Source organism: Gadus chalcogrammus, chromosome 9 (assembly GCF_026213295.1).
Source record: "Gadus chalcogrammus isolate NIFS_2021 chromosome 9, NIFS_Gcha_1.0, whole genome shotgun sequence".
Classification (NCBI taxonomy): Eukaryota; Metazoa; Chordata; class Actinopteri; order Gadiformes; family Gadidae; genus Gadus; species Gadus chalcogrammus.
In genome coordinates this window covers 17,883,129-17,898,987 of record NC_079420.1, presented here as the reverse complement: position 1 = coordinate 17,898,987, position 15,859 = coordinate 17,883,129, and the positions used below count along the sequence as shown (strand labels likewise).

The 15,859-nt window shown below is 44.1% G+C and overlaps 2 protein-coding genes and 1 long non-coding RNA gene across 3 annotated transcripts; all 3 read right to left on the bottom strand.

Annotated features, from left to right (window-relative positions):
- Positions 1-949: 949 nt before the first annotated feature.
- Positions 950-4,776, bottom strand: chst6 (carbohydrate sulfotransferase 6). Its single transcript, XM_056598873.1, has 2 exons — positions 4,605-4,776; positions 950-3,328 (listed from the first exon to the last, which is right to left on the bottom strand). The coding sequence occupies exon 2, from the start codon at positions 3,172-3,174 to the stop codon at positions 1,990-1,992; it is 1,185 nt and encodes a 394-aa protein (XP_056454848.1). The 5' UTR covers positions 3,175-3,328; positions 4,605-4,776; the 3' UTR covers positions 950-1,989.
- A 648-nt stretch (positions 4,777-5,424) lies between these two features.
- LOC130389203 (uncharacterized) lies at positions 5,425-10,050 on the bottom strand. Its single transcript, XM_056598876.1, has 15 exons — positions 10,023-10,050; positions 9,825-9,884; positions 9,476-9,508; positions 9,307-9,381; positions 9,118-9,177; positions 8,769-8,801; positions 8,600-8,674; positions 8,411-8,470; positions 8,062-8,094; positions 7,893-7,967; positions 7,704-7,763; positions 7,411-7,479; positions 7,010-7,233; positions 6,422-6,581; positions 5,425-5,937 (listed from the first exon to the last, which is right to left on the bottom strand). The coding sequence occupies exons 1-15, from the start codon at positions 10,048-10,050 to the stop codon at positions 5,795-5,797; spliced, it is 1,188 nt and encodes a 395-aa protein (XP_056454851.1). The 3' UTR covers positions 5,425-5,794.
- An 8-nt stretch (positions 10,051-10,058) lies between these two features.
- LOC130389607 (uncharacterized) lies at positions 10,059-13,115 on the bottom strand. Its single transcript, XR_008896576.1, has 3 exons — positions 10,662-13,115; positions 10,459-10,549; positions 10,059-10,222 (listed from the first exon to the last, which is right to left on the bottom strand). It is a non-coding gene; the product is annotated as an uncharacterized LOC130389607 (long non-coding RNA).
- Between the last annotated feature and the right edge of the window lie 2,744 nt (positions 13,116-15,859).

The following is a 15,859-nucleotide window of genomic DNA, read 5'->3' as shown; positions in this document are numbered from 1 at the left end:
AGAGACAGAGAGGAGAAACAGAGGAGAGACAGAGAGGAGGAACAGAGAGAAGAGACAGAGGGGAGGAACAGAGAGAAGAGACAGAGGGGAGGAACAGAGAGAAGAGACAGAGAGGAGGAACAGAGAGAAGAGACAGAGAGGAGGAACAGAGAGAAGAGACAGAGGGGAGGAACAGAGAGAAGAGACAGAGAGGAGGAACAGAGGAGAGACAGAGAGGAGGAAAAGAGAGAAAAGACAGAAAGGAGGAACAGAGAGAAGAGACAGAGAGGAGAGACAGAGAGGAGGAACAGAGAGAAGAGACAGAGAGGAGGAACAGAGAGAAAAGACAGAGAGGAGGAACAGAGAGAAGAGACAGAGAGGAGGAACAGAGAGGAGAGACAGAGAGGAGGAACAGAGAGAAGAGACAGAGAGGAGGAACAGAGAGAAGAGACAGAGAGGAGGAACAGAGAGGAGAGACAGAGAGGAGGAACAGAGAGGAGGAACAGAGAGAAGAGACAGAGGGGAGGAACAGAGGAGAGACAGAAGAGACAGAGAGGAGGAACAGAGGAGAGACAGAGGAGAGACAGAGAGGAGGAGCACTGCTCCGCCGCCCACTGGTCACAATTTGTAAACTGCTGCTCCTCCTACTGTTTTTATACCATAGACATGTTACATCAAAATGTTCAGCCTATTCTCCTGTCTCTCACATGTAAACAATGTGATCTATATTCTAGCCTTACCCGATTGTTTGTAGTTGTAGTTATGGGAACACACAATAGTGTGTACCCAGCAAGTATCCAACAAGCGATATCCTTGTCAACAAGGATTGTATCCTTGTTGACAAGGATACACTAGTATCCTTGTCTAGGATAACACTAGGATACTCGTGTTACTGTTAACTAGGATAGGATATTTCATTACAACCAAACCATCCTGTCACAGAAGTTTGACACGCAACATTATCCCCAGAAAAAATATTTATTTTAATATCAAGGCCACAAAGTTAGACTGTACAGTGAAGAATTGGCAACTTTGGCAACAACATTTGTGTTGAATTCCAAGGTAATATTGAAGTTAAAATGTCCCTGTTCAATTTGAAAGTAACCATGCGTTTCATATTCAAAGAAATTTAACCATTGTCCAAAATGTCTAAGACCAAAGACTGAATGATGGATAAACATATTCAGCAATACATGAAACCTCCCAGAGCTTGAATTTATTTGACAAATACAAAAGGCTAAATAAAAGCCCAATGGAGCCCAACTTATTTGGTTTAGCCCAATACATATCACGTGAGATGATCTTTGGAAGCATTTGCATTTGAGATCCCCCTTTCCATCTAGCAAAAGCATTATGAACAATAAAGTAACTATTCCATTGTAAGATTGAAATAAATCATAGGTTTTCTCTTACATTTTCTTTCAAATAAATATTATAATCTCTGTTCAAGATCTTGTAAAAGATAATAAGCGAGAGAGCTTTGATTAAAAACGTATTAAGTCGATTCTACATAATATGTACATATTCAAAATTAGGAGCATCTCATCATCTCATCTTCGTCCGCTTATCCGGGGTCGGGTCGTGGGGGGAGCAGCTCAAGCAGGGGGCCCCAGACTTCCCTTTCCCGGGCCACATTGACCAGCTCTGACGGGGGGATCCTGAGGTGTTCCCAGGCCAGTGTTGAGATATAATCTCTCCACCTAGTCCTGTTAGGACTAGGTGGAGCATCTTTTTTAATTCAGATGTCTGTGTTGTGCAAACCTCTGGAATGTTTTAGCATGAGCCCCAAACGTTGATATAGTTATTGCTCAACATAAACACTAAGGAATACTAGCATAGCGTACCTATATGAACTGGCCCCACTCATTGACAGTTCATAGTTAATTCAACACAAAACATTGCATCAACCCTTGTGTTCTTGTCATTCAAGTCGTCTTTACCAAAGGATTTTCTAATAGTCAGGACCTAAAAGGTGTGTACTCTCTACAGACCAGTGGGTCTCCAATCTTTTCATTTACCTTTGTCAGTCTCTGTTTTGGCAGGGAGCCAGCTAAACTCGTACCCTCCCTTCGGGCTAACAGGGTCCACACTGACACCTTTCTGCTCTTGTACACTATTAACTATCCTGTACCCTAGCAACGACATGGCACCTTTGCACAACTCCTGGATACGTACGACCTTGCTGTGGTCCAGTGTGGCGCGCCATGCCTGGGAGAGGTATGTGGCGTTCTGTGAGATGATCTCGAAGATGCCCCCTTTGGAGTCTTTCCCATGGGTGACTTTGTAGATCCATTCTCCGACCCGCGTGGTCATCTCCAGTCCCACAAACTTGTACAGGTCGTTGACCTCGACCAGGGTGTTCCGCACTATGTCCTCATAACGCACCATCTTGTAGCGGCCCCGCAGGAAGTCCGGGGGCTTCTGGGTGGCTTGCTCGTGGATGCGCACGTGGCTGCGGCACACCTCTTGCATGACCTCCAGCTGCAGCTGCTGGTCGGGGACTTTGGCGTGGTCCAGCACGATGCCGCTGTCCGTGTAGAAGGCGGCGGCCTTCTTCTCCCTGGAGGACATCACGGCCCGCGGGTCCCGCACCAGGTGGACGATCCGCAGGTCCAGGCTGGGGTCTCGCAGGAGCGGGTACAGGGACTCCAGCTCGAAGAAGCGCACCTCCTTGAGCACCACGTGGCTGTAGCTGCGACAGGCCGCCTCGGCGCCCCGCAGCCCCCTGGCGTCACACCTTTTCTGGCATTCATTGGGGTCGCTGAGGCGGTCGCGGGCGCCCAGCGCACACGCGGGCGGGGAGCAGAGAGCCCGGCTCTGGCTCCACATGAACAGCGAGGACACGTTGTGCTGCTCGGGCAGGTAGGCCTCCACCGCCGACAGGTCGCACTGGAACACGCTGCGGACCAGGTCCCTCACCGCCATCTTCAGCTTGCGTCTGCCATAGTTTGACAGCTGGGACCAGACGTGCCAGGCGGGCTCCATCAGATAGAAGACGGACGGATGCTGGCTGAAGACTTGTCCCAGGAAGGAGGAGCCTGAGCGCCAGGACGAGACCAGCAGCACGTGGACCTTGCCCTGGGCTGGCGGGGGCCGCCGGCAGAGGCTGCCCTCGGAGTACCAGCCGAGCAGCACCACCACCGCAGTGCCTTGGAGGAGCAACAGGAAAGCCAATAACAGCATCCAGCGACCCATGGTGCCGGACTGGGGTCCCAGGCAGTCCCTGTCTCCTTCAGTGGCTCAGGAGGAACCGTGTCAGAGAAGCTGTGGGAGATCCCTCCCTCTCTGCTGTGGTCCAGTTATTGCTCTGTAGGACTTCTCTCTCTGGGGTAATGGGACTTTGCAGCCGCTGTACAAATGATATTGGAGTGGGTTACAGGGCGAGACAGAATGGAATACAAGAGGTTGAGTTGGACAACGATCAAAGGAATGCAACAAGTTAGGGTTAGAAGTAGATTAATCTCCTAATTGTTGACAAACCACATTTAGGACATAGATAGAAAAAGAGGAGGAAAGAGGTCAGAGAGCAAGAGAGCGAGAGAGAGAGAATAGGAGAGTAGGAGGAGCACATTGTTCCGATGCAAAGATTGGTAAAAGCCGTCCAGAACAGATGATAAAAAACAGATGATAGGTGGGGAATTCGTGAAGCCAAGCTCCACAAAAGGGACTGAAATTTAAAGATGACAGATGGTAGGCAGGACATAAACAGCCCAATGGTAAAATCCCCTCGTTAGACATGATCGCATTTCACATTGTCCTCGGATATTTGGTTCACGCAAATACACTAATTGTAGCCTAACACATGCTTTATGATGAGCCTGCTATAAATATGCCAGAAGAGCCTCTAACACTCTTGACTAGAAGAGTGACTCTGTTGTGGTCATCAATCCATGTTTGCCAAACACAATCAGTCTCACTCTAAGTATGTATAGATATATATAAGTGTGTTTGCAAAAAATGGCTGTAATAAAGTAACTGTTTCCTCGATAATAATGCAGCGTGACATACACTGCCTGGCTGCTTATTGAGCAAGCCCTAACAAGCTCGGCTTAAGGCAACGCTCATGAACAATATGTCCCAGCAACCCCTCTCTTTCTTTCTAAGTTCTCTCCCCCTTATGTTTGTCCCTAAATCCTTGCTCAAGAGAAAAAAAAGGTCCTCTATTATTGGGGTATACATTGGTTACGTTATTAAACCATCACAAGACCGATATCTTTACATGTACGCCTACTCTTATAACTTGAACATCTGCAGACAGTGCCAAAATGCGATTAAAAGTATTTCCCTTTTAACTAAGATGAGAATATCTGCCTTGAATTATTTGGGAGAAAGTTGACAATGTGGGATCCAAACTTGCTTTTGTCCGCAAGAAGTTTGCATTTGTAAGACAGTGGTCGCCTATACCGCTATCCCGGTAATTCCCTCTGACGGTCGACAGGACTTCGATTGCTTGATTGTGAATGAATAAAACATCTCCCCGTGCAAACAAAGTTGCAGATTAACAGCCTAGAATATAGAAAGAAACACGGGGAGAATTCCTTGCAATTCAGAGACTTTGTCGATACAACCAAAAAGTTTCCACTTTTTTAAGGAAATGATGGCGCGCAGTAATGTAGCCTACTAACCTTGTCAGAAGTGTATGCCTGTGGTGTGGACTCAACGAACGGTATCTCCAATTACTTCAACCCCGATACCTCTGCCTCCGCAGGCTCCATTTAGGTAGTGGTTAAAGTCTAGGGACGTGGCCATTGAGCCAGGGCTATGGGAGTGGTGTGGGACGAGGACTGTCCATTTCATTTGGAGGGGTGGCATTCTGCAGGCGGGACCCCCGGGGCTGCCAATAGGGGGGAGTTTTGAGTAATTCTCTCCCCGATGCAAAAAGCCCCGTGGGGGGGGGCTACACCTTGCGAAAATATTGTCACACTGTCACACTAATGCATTTGATAAAGTAGACTTTAGGCTAAGGCTTTCAGTAAAGTAAATCAAACAAAAGATTTTGTCCAGTGGGTCACTGGTTCATATATGTTGTGGATCAGATGAGTCTGGGTCTGACTATTTAAAGAAATGGAAAATGAAAGGGGACGTTTATTAATTTGAATTCTGCTATTTTCTCTTTTAAATAAAACACTTAGAGTGAACTGGCTATTCTACCTGTTAGAAGCTTGTAGCCTACATTTTGATTTGAAGTCCCATTTAAAAAGTTAGTGTCCAGATCAGGGGGATCCATCGTTGTTGCTTTGAAAAAACGGCACAAAATGAGGAGGGATTACCTCCCAGATAGCATTAGGTTAGCGGCCCACTGGCGGCCCACCAGCGGCAGAGTTGGCGGTCCAACGGCGGTACCCACCGGTGGCCCGCTGGAGTTTTGCTCATCGGTTCTCTGGTGGTCCGTCGGCGGCTCAAAAGCGGCTGCAGATAAAGGGCCGCCCTTGTGCCGCTTTTGAGCCGCCGGCGAACCACCAGAGAACCGATGGTGGGCCACCAGCTTCGAATTGGCCTTATTTATGGCCTTTATGGTCTTATTTATGGCCATAATAATTCAAATGATGTACTAAAATAGTAATCTAATACATTACAACACTTTCCATTTGCCCTCAATCAAAAAAATTACAATTATTTACTGGGCTTACCAAAGTTACCAAAATTTACCAAGGTAAAGACAGCCTGCTGATGAGAAACCTTTTAATGTGTTCTATAATTTAGTAATCCAGTACAAAAACATATATCCTCAGCAACTATTACACAGACTCACCACACATAGGCTATTAGGTTCAATACATTTTGTTTATTTCATAAGCATATGGCCAACATGGGCTCAACACTCCCCATCCCCATTCACCACCCTTTTCTGCCTGTCTTTTCTCCCTCCCTCCCTGTCAGCCGCCCCCTTCAAATACAGGGAGACTTCTTTTTGAAGCTCCTCTTCAGTGGCTGTGGTTACCACTCTCCGAACGGCTCCTGTAGTAAAACAAAGAGTAAGTGAGATGTTGTGTATGGAAGAATATACATGGATTCACATGTTTATAAACACAGTGTTGTGAGGAGGGGCAAGACACCAGCAGCCAACCACGTAAGCTAATTTTTTGACCGACAGCGCTTTCCAACAATCAGAGGTTGAGTTGTGCGCAGCTAGTGTCGCGCAGCTGGGAGAAAACAAAAATGTAGAACCCATGTAGTGTATATAAACTTCACTTCCCCATAATGCCATGCGTTTAGGCGGGGGCTACATAAGCTCCCCATTCAACACTCTTCTGTACTGCAAAGATACGCAGACAGCCTACATGTATAATAGGATGCAGTAGTTAAATAAAATTCAGTTTTAATGTTCAGCACTTTCATGTCTGCCTTCATCAATGTGTATGCGTGCCCTCACGAAATGCTTTTTTTTTGCCAGGGGTTATATACTTGAACACATTCACAATAGTTTCACAAAATCACTTACTGTGCAACACACTCTTCAGGTTTAGGGACTTGAAAGCGATCTTTCCAGCTGCGCCAGTCCAATTAATTTGGAGCGCCAGGGACCTCCTGAAAGCCCGGCCCAGCATCCTCTTCACTGCGTCTTTGGTGGTTTTCCCTCCCAAAATAGCAAGTATGTTCACCTGAAATGCAAAGACCAAAATTACAGTGGCATAACTCCCAGTCAAACATTTTAGCTGTTTTCGGCTTAAGCTGTTTTGCTATATGGTGACAAAAATGGACAACATGTCATGTATTCAGCACACAACGCTCCACTTGGGAATGAGATTCGAGTTTAACAACACAACAAGGACGTGGATAGCCTGGCTTTTAATATGACGTGGTCAACATTTAAATGTAGTGGGGAAGGGAAAACAGATGTGAAACGCGACAGGTGTTTCAGATGCACACATGGTCTCAGTTCCCGGCATTCATTCCATGATTTGAATGGCATTTTTGAATCATTGAGTAGTCAACATTAAAGCAAGGCAGAGCCACATTCATTACGAGAGCCAGGCTAGAAATTGTATAGCTACAATAATCATATTGCAAAACATTTAAAAAGACATACCAGTTGATTTTTTAGGTCCACATCAGATATAAGCCGCCTCTCCAGCTCGTCCAGGTCCTCGGCATTGCTCAATGGCATGTTGGTGTCTTCCACAAGGCCGAGATCTGCCACACCACCACCACCTAGTCTCTGTATCATGGCTGTGTTGACCGCCACCTGCTGCTTCACCTCCTTCAGCTCCTCCTCAATTGTGCGGAGGTGCTGCAGAACAAGTCTGTAAAAATCTATGAATAAAAAAATATATATTAGAATTGGTCTGACACAAAAAGTGTATGTAATGTAAAGAAGTTGAGACTGAAATTGCCTGACTTAATCAGGGATGAATGTCCTTCCCACATAATGAGGCCTTCATGGCTTGTTTCTCCCTTAATATTGGCGCCAGATTAATGAAAATGCAGTACCTTGCTGGGGTGGTACTGGCAGAGATGTGGGCGAAGTTGACGGAGGAGTGGTGGTCTGACTTGTTAACTCTGTTGAACAGATTGGAAATGAAAAGGCATACTTAGTGAGATGATTACTGAATTACTGATTACTGATTACCAAAGCAAAAGGTGGAGAGTAAGGTAATGCAATACCTTTCCAAAACACAAACACATTTAACTACACCTCATTCCACAATGAACAAAGCAGCTGGCATTTGGAGAGGGAGAGGGGTGTGGACTGTCAACTGTTGTGCACTGTATTATGTATTTACCGGCATGGCTGGAGCGGAAGAGCGGTGGTGCTACTGGCAGAGCAGTAACGGTGGTCAACTCTGTTGAACAGATTGGAAAAGTAAAGGCATGTTTAGTGAAATGATAACTGCAATGGTATGACATTACACTTAACTGGCACTTTTGTCCAAAACAATGAACAAAGCAATTGGCAATTGAAGAGTATTTACCGGCATCGATGGAGTTGAAAAATGTTGCTGGGTGCTGTGGTGGAGGCGGCAAAATAAAGGTCGGACCTGTCAATTCTGTTGAACAGATTGGAAAAGTAAAGGCGTGTTGAGTGAAATGACCAAATGATAACCAAAGGTAAAAAAGAGGGGAAGATTTAATTGATTGTACCTCCACAATGTCTTCTGCCAGGCTCACTGTATGCTGTTTGAAAGAGATTAAGATTATGGTAAAAATGGTTTCCAACGCGACACGGATTTCAGCATGGACAAAGTCCCAGAGTTCATAAAGCAAATTATGTATTTATCCGCATGGCTTGTGCTACATTTGTTCCCTTTTTACTACCAACAAGATGTTTTATACTACCAAAGCAAAAGGTGGAGAGTAAGGTAATGCAATACCTTTCCAAAACACAAACACATTTAAGTACACCTCATTCCACAATGAACAAAGCAGCTGGCATTTGGAGAGGGAGAGGGGTGTGGACTGTCAACTGTTGTGCACTGTATTATGTATTTACCGGCATGGCTGGAGCGGAAGAGCGGTGGTGCTACTGGCAGAGCAGTAACGGTGGTCAACTCTGTTGAACAGATTGGAAAAGTAAAGGCATGTTTAGTGAAATGATAACTGCAATGGTATGACATTACACTTAACTGGCACTTTTGTCCAAAACAATGAACAAAGCAATTGGCAATTGAAGAGTATTTACCGGCATCGATGGAGTTGAAAAATGTTGCTGGGTGCTGTGGTGGAGGCGGCAAAATAAAGGTCGGACCTGTCAATTCTGTTGAACAGATTGGAAAAGTAAAGGCGTGTTGAGTGAAATGACCAAATGATAACCAAAGGTAAAAAAGAGGGGAAGATTTAATTGATTGTACCTCCACAATGTCTTCTGCCAGGCTCACTGTATGCTGTTTGAAAGAGATTAAGATTATGGTAAAAATGGTTTCCAACGCGACACGGATTTCAGCATGGACAAAGTCCCAGAGTTCATAAAGCAAATTATGTATTTATCCGCATGGCTTGTGCTACATTTGTTCCCTTTTTACTACCAACAAGATGTTTTATACTACCAAAGCAAAAGGTGGAGAGTAAGGTAATGCAATACCTTTCCAAAACACAAACACATTTAAGTACACCTCATTCCACAATGAACAAAGCAGCTGGCATTTGGAGAGGGAGAGGGGTGTGGACTGTCAACTGTTGTGCACTGTATTATGTATTTACCGGCATGGCTGGAGCGGAAGAGCGGTGGTGCTACTGGCAGAGCAGTAACGGTGGTCAACTCTGTTGAACAGATTGGAAAAGTAAAGGCATGTTTAGTGAAATGATAACTGCAATGGTATGACATTACACTTAACTGGCACTTTTGTCCAAAACAATGAACAAAGCAATTGGCAATTGAAGAGTATTTACCGGCATCGATGGAGTTGAAAAATGTTGCTGGGTGCTGTGGTGGAGGCGGCAAAATAAAGGTCGGACCTGTCAATTCTGTTGAACAGATTGGAAAAGTAAAGGCGTGTTGAGTGAAATGACCAAATGATAACCAAAGGTAAAAAAGAGGGGAAGATTTAATTGATTGTACCTCCACAATGTCTTCTGCCAGGCTCACTGTATGCTGTTTGAAAGAGATTAAGATTATGGTAAAAATGGTTTCCAACGCGACACGGATTTCAGCATGGACAAAGTCCCAGAGTTCATAAAGCAAATTATGTATTTATCCGCATGGCTTGTGCTACATTTGTTCCCTTTTTACTACCAACAAGATGTTTTATACTACCAAAGCAAAAGGTGGAGAGTAAGGTAATGCAATACCTTTCCAAAACACAAACACATTTAAGTACACCTCATTCCACAATGAACAAAGCAGCTGGCATTTGGAGAGGGAGAGGGGTGTGGACTGTCAACTGTTGTGCACTGTATTATGTATTTACCGGCATGGCTGGAGCGGAAGAGCGGTGGTGCTACTGGCAGAGCAGTAACGGTGGTCAACTCTGTTGAACAGATTGGAAAAGTAAAAGCGTGTTAAATTACACTTAACTGGCACTTTTAAAGCAACTTATAAAATGAACAAAGCAATGCTATGCAGAGGGCATGGTGGCAAATGTGTGTGCACAAAAAGTCAAAGAGACCATGATAGATAGAGGAGATAGAGACCATGACAAAGCATAAATATAAAGAAAATGGAATTTGTTTTCAGAGAGATCACTAACCTGAATTTGGAATAGTTTTTTTTTTTGCTGGTGCTCTTGGGATTTTTGGAGGCGGGGGGAGATTCCGATTGTCATCGTCTTCACTGGAGTAGTCGGGCAGGGAAAATTTCATATTTGGCCTTGAGATGAAACAAATTACAAAAAGTTAAGGGTATTATCATTGGTGAATTGATGATTAGTTATAAATGCCTGTGTAACAATGTTACACATGTTAACACATACTCCGCCTTTCTATAAATAACCAACCGAATAAGAAGTATTATTATTATTTAAAAAAGACATCCGTGTGGTACCAGATTTTCTTCCCTTTTAATATAATATTGCACATCATTGTGTAAAATTATGATGATCTTACTTTCTTTTTCTTTTCACATCATCATCGGTGGTATCCAATGACTCTCCTTTTTTTGCCTTCATATAAAAATTATGGGCCTTTTTATACGTTTCTATATCAAACAACAACAAAATCAAACAAACAACATTACAATAGTTAACCTGAAACATTTTCTCCCAAAGCAAAACACTACATTATGATGTGTAAATATACACAAATCCTACCTTTAACTTTAAGTATGACCACTGGATACAAGGTCCATGTCTGGGGGTCAGGGGATTCATTTGCTAAGGCAGCCTTCTTGACTTTTTCTTTGGATGTGTAAGGTGGCCAGTAGCATTTATTATTGGAAGCAATCCATGTGTTGGGAACAGTAAAAATGAACCCCTCCTCGGGGAAGGACACAACTAAATACATTTCTTAATAAATACAAATAAATAAAATAAAATAAAATAAATAAAAATATATTTTCTTGTATGATGTATCTTGTATGTCTGTTGAAGGGAGAAATAGTGACATGTTAATGCTCAATACCTATATAATAATATAATAACAATTGCTACAGCAATTCCACATGAGTTGGGACACTTGTGAATACAAAATGATCTACTATAATTTCTAAAACATTCAATCCATTCATCAGATTTAGGATATGGGCAGATACAACATATCAGCTGTTAAAACTGAACAAAACTGTGACACTTACGCAAACATACAAAAACAGCAGTCCTACTGGTGTACCATTGGTAGCCCAGCAAAACCATCCTTAACTGGAAGCAGGACATATTTCCTCTTTATGTGGGCAGCTAGAGTGTGGTGCAGTTGGGGTGTCAGGGCAGATAGATGATAGATGCCAACTTCAGAGGATTCAAGGGGATAGTGGAAGAGGTTGCAGAGCTTTGTGAATGGCCTAAACACTATGTGGACGTCTGCCTTGTTGTCAACTACGATGTTGTCAATTACCACTATCCTTCCCCCAGCTAGCTCCACACAACGGTCACTGGCTGAAACCTGGATGACGGCCCCCTGAACAGTCATTTTTTTGAACTGCTTGATTGCACTAATGTGAGGTGGTACAGGGCCACTGAAATGCTCGATGGATAGACTGGACGTCACACTAGTAACACACTCGCTGGACTTAAAGCTCCTCTCAGACAAGCGGCGGATGACCTGTTCTAGGGGCTTGTTTGGCTTTCTGATCATGTGTTTTAGTTGCCCAAGGAAGTTCTCAAATGGGAAGCATGATACGTTGTCTAACACTCCATACTTCTCTGTTTGTGCACTAAGGTGAACTAATGCATGCATGTTGTACCCAACGTACTCCCTACCATAGACTTCGCTGCAGTGCTTTACAAATGCCAAGAGTAGGGTGTGGGCATAGTCTGCCTTATCTCCCACTAAGGTGACACTAAGTAAGATGGTCATGGCCACAGACAGCAACATAAAGTTGTCATAAATTGGTGTCGGCACTCTACCCTTTAAGCATGCTGGCCCAGTATATAGTAGGAATGAGCGAAACTCAGTAGCTTTCCATCTCTCAAATTCGGACAGAGGTCGGGGCTTACGGTTGAACTCGCTTGGAAGATGGGAAGATGGGAACGATAGCGCAAGAGTTCAGTTGACACCTCTTTTACAGCAGGTGTACCTATGCGAGTGTGTAATGGTTTTTTCATCCAGAAGTACAACAGTTTCCGCACTACCCCTAAGCAAACCACATGCATGTAGTCATGGGGAAACTGTGTGACCATTCCTACGGACAGAAGGCTGAATGGACTAAATCCAGTGAAATGCTGATCATCATTTAATTCCTCCAAATGATCACTGTCTAGTCGAGCAGGTGCATCAAATTGTGGAAATGTCATCCTACCCTGATAGGTTACTCCCTTTAGATGGCATTTGTGACAGCAAAAAAATCCTGTGTGACCCTTTGAACTTCTGACAAACGCGCGTGCAGGTGCATCACAAACTACTGCAGACAGGGCGACTGAAACAGAGGCACCCTGGTAACAGAAACCATCTCTCTCCAGAAGACGTACGTCACTAACAAAGTCTGTCAGAAAGTCAAGGGTTGTCGGTTTGTGATTTCCAAAGTAAATTCCTATAACAAAAGGAACCTTATTTGTTTGTACCTGATTTTTGAAACACTCAATTAGTCCTAAAATTGGCCAGAACTGGGCATTTGAACTTTTGTAGAGGGGCAGGCCATCAATGTTCACTTGTATTGTTAAAGGCAAAGGATTGTTGTTTTTGGAAAGATGAGACGAAATGGCGTCATTAAAACCGAAATGAGAGTAAGTACCACCTGAAACACTTTTAACATCATGAGTGGTTTTTGTTTTGAGTAATGTTCTTGGGTCTTTTGGCAACCCATGAAATTTGCCAGACAGAATGGATAGTAGATCCCCTAACGCAGCATGGCTGATCCTTCTCCTAACTGCCCACTGTGCTAACTGACTTTGTGTGTCGTCGCTGTCATGATGATGATCATCATTATCATTATCATCATCATCATCATCGTCATCACTCACTCCACCATCACTATCATCATCATTGTCATGGGCCTGCTCACACACTGTAGTGCTACTCTGTCCTGAAAGGGCCAGCTCACACACTGTTGTCCTGCTTTGTCCTGGTAGGACATAGTCCCCACTACCCTCAGTCACTTCATATACCCCTTCCCCCCCACACTTTGCTGAAGAGGAAGTGAGGCTCTGTAAATCCATTTCCACCCCACTAGCTATTCTTCTACGTTTGCTCCAGTAACTGGACATTGTGCCACGAGTGTTGCCACGAGTGTTGCCTATTAAATTAAATTCCTAAATTACCTTACAGTGTATGCCTACAGACTGTTGTTGGTCACCTATAAAGAGAGAGAGAAAAAACACATCACTATCTGTTCTTCACAAGAGACAGCTGCATCAACTCACTCTCTCTCACACACACACACACACACACACACACACACACACACACACACACACACACACACACACACACACACACACACACACACACACACACACACACACACACACACACACACACACACACACACACAAAACAGAAACGTGTGGGGCTAGCACTATGGGTATGATAACAGCCGAGGCTTGTTCGAGAGAGGGTGGCCTACCAGAATTGGTGAAACGAAAAACGGAGCTGTAATTAACCATTTTTTGGTGACAGGACCTGTGTTAAACCTCATACGCCATCCATAAACCCCAGGGGCCGGTTGCACCAACTGGGCGTAACTAAGCCTGGTCGTAACTGCTAAGTAGGTCTAGTTACGACCTGGCGTTAGAATGGAACTAACGCCGGTTGCACCAACGGGACTTACGACTGGTCTCAACTACGCCCGGTCTTAGCCATGCGCGGCCATGTGAATGTTCCATGGAATGCGCATATCACCGCGTTGCTAGGATACCTCGTGACAACAGCTGTTTACTATTTTACTTGACATGCTGTTGGACACCGAAATAAATAATTCATTCGTTCACTCATTGTCATTCATCAATTGTGTTAATGCCTAACAATAAAACACTGCAAATGAATATAATTAAAATATGTATTTGTAATGTCTGGTTTACGACGAGCAGGCATTTAGACGGGAATGGTTCTTTTTGACAGTTGTCTTTTTGAGTTGTTTTGAGACTAGGAGAGATTTGTTTAATTTGTCGGCCTATATAAAACATATAAACATAGTTAAAACAACATTCGCAACTGATTATAAGTTGAGAACGGACTAATCGGCCAGCGATATCTTCCCGACAGGCAGTCGATCTGTGAACACTGATCATATCGCCGGCTGTGCTTTGAAATGCAGTTTAGTGAAGCGTACTGAGCAGTTGCAACTCTACGCCTGCCCCTGACCAGGCGTACGCCTGGTCTTAGTGAAAAGAACGCTAAGCCCAGTTGGTGCAACCGGCGTAACGGTTAGGTTGGACTTAAGGCCGCTCCATGCTTCAGCGTTGGTGTTACGTTGTTGCGCAAAATTTACTCAAAGCAATTCATGCTCCCTTTTAGGTTGCGCGTGTTGCGCGTGTTGCCAAGCAATTTACCACCAGAACAGTAGGTGGAGTAATATGTGGAGGAAAGTTTTTCGTTGAAGACGACCTCGAGAATGACGTCTTTGTCTGTGGGAGTCGTTGGTTTGTTTATGTGCCAGATCGTGTTCTCCCCATACACAGTGAATGATGGCAACAGACAGAGGAACAGGGGTGATGAAGTTGTTGATCATTGGGGTTGTATAAATGTGCATATCTCTCTACATTTTAAAACGACATAATGTGTTGGCAGCAAAGTTAACTTCACCTCAGGTTAATGCTTTTGTATATGAGCCTGCCGGGTGATACTCCAGACAGGAAGTAGTAACCAGACCAGCAAACCAATCACAGCCTTGCAGGCTGGGCGGCTCGCGTAAAAGCTTACGTAAAAAATGACGCAAGTCTAGAAAAATCGCCCGACGCACGCAAGACGTGAGAAGTCGCGCAAGGGGGGCGCAAGGGCGCGCAAGGGCCTCTTGCGCTTGCGCTTACGCTTACGTAACCGAGCATAAACCAGCCTTTAGAACGCCAAGTTACGACCAGGCGTAGTTACGACCAGGCTTACGCCCAGTTGGTGCAACACATCTCGACGGGGAAACAGATCTCGACACAACACCGGCCCCAGTAGTCTTAATTTCGAAAAAGTCATACTGTGATTTGTCTTTGCCCATCAACCCACGACATCTAAAACTGCTTGTCGATCAATACCCCATTTCGCGATAGCATCGTTACTAACCGTTACAAACAAAAAAAACAAATTGGTTTTGTTTGTTTGTTTACATTTATCATGTGTGAGTAAAATATTCCAGCGCAGCCACTTATATACGAGACGATCTTTGTTTATCCTGTTGGCCTAATTTATTAGTCAAACGATTGAGGTAACGGTAACTCTACAAGCCAGTAGGCCTACCCTACCGGTATGTTGTTGATGCCACACAACAAAAAGGCAACATTTTGGAAACAGACTAACGGTCTAAATAGGCTACATTTTTTTTATATATATATATATATATATATATGAAAATGATGGTATATTCAATTAAAACATTGGAGATATGGAGAAGAGATGTTTTACTTACCTAGTCATTCTATGTCTGCATCGAGCCTTGATGCTGGCGTCCGTTATATAACGGAAAATATATTTTCCGTTATTAAATGTCTAGCGGTCCTCCAGCGGTCCGAGGGTGGCAAGCCGCCACCCTCGCGCATATTGAATGAACTAACTCAATGGTAATAGAGGGCCTCCAGCGGTCCATTTTGGAAACAGACTATTTAGACACGGTCTAAATAGGCTACATTTTTTTTTTTTTTATATATAGGTGAAAATGATGGTATATTTAATTAAAACAGTGGAGATATGGAGAAGAGATGTTTTACTATAG

Bases quoted from the DNA above. Each gene is read 5' to 3' on its own strand.
- chst6 (XM_056598873.1), bottom strand. From the start codon at position 3,174: ATGGGTCGCTGGATGCTGTTATTGGCTTTCCTGTTGCTCCTCCAAGGC.
- LOC130389203 (XM_056598876.1), bottom strand. From the start codon at position 10,050: ATGGTCTCTATCTCCTCTATCTATCATG. The intron at 9,178-9,306 runs GTAAATACTCTT...TCTGTTCAACAG, and splicing joins TTTCAACTCCATCGATGCCG to AGTTGACCACCGTTACTGCT. The intron at 7,968-8,061 runs GTACAATCAATT...TCTGTTCAACAG, and splicing joins TGGCAGAAGACATTGTGGAG to AATTGACAGGTCCGACCTTT.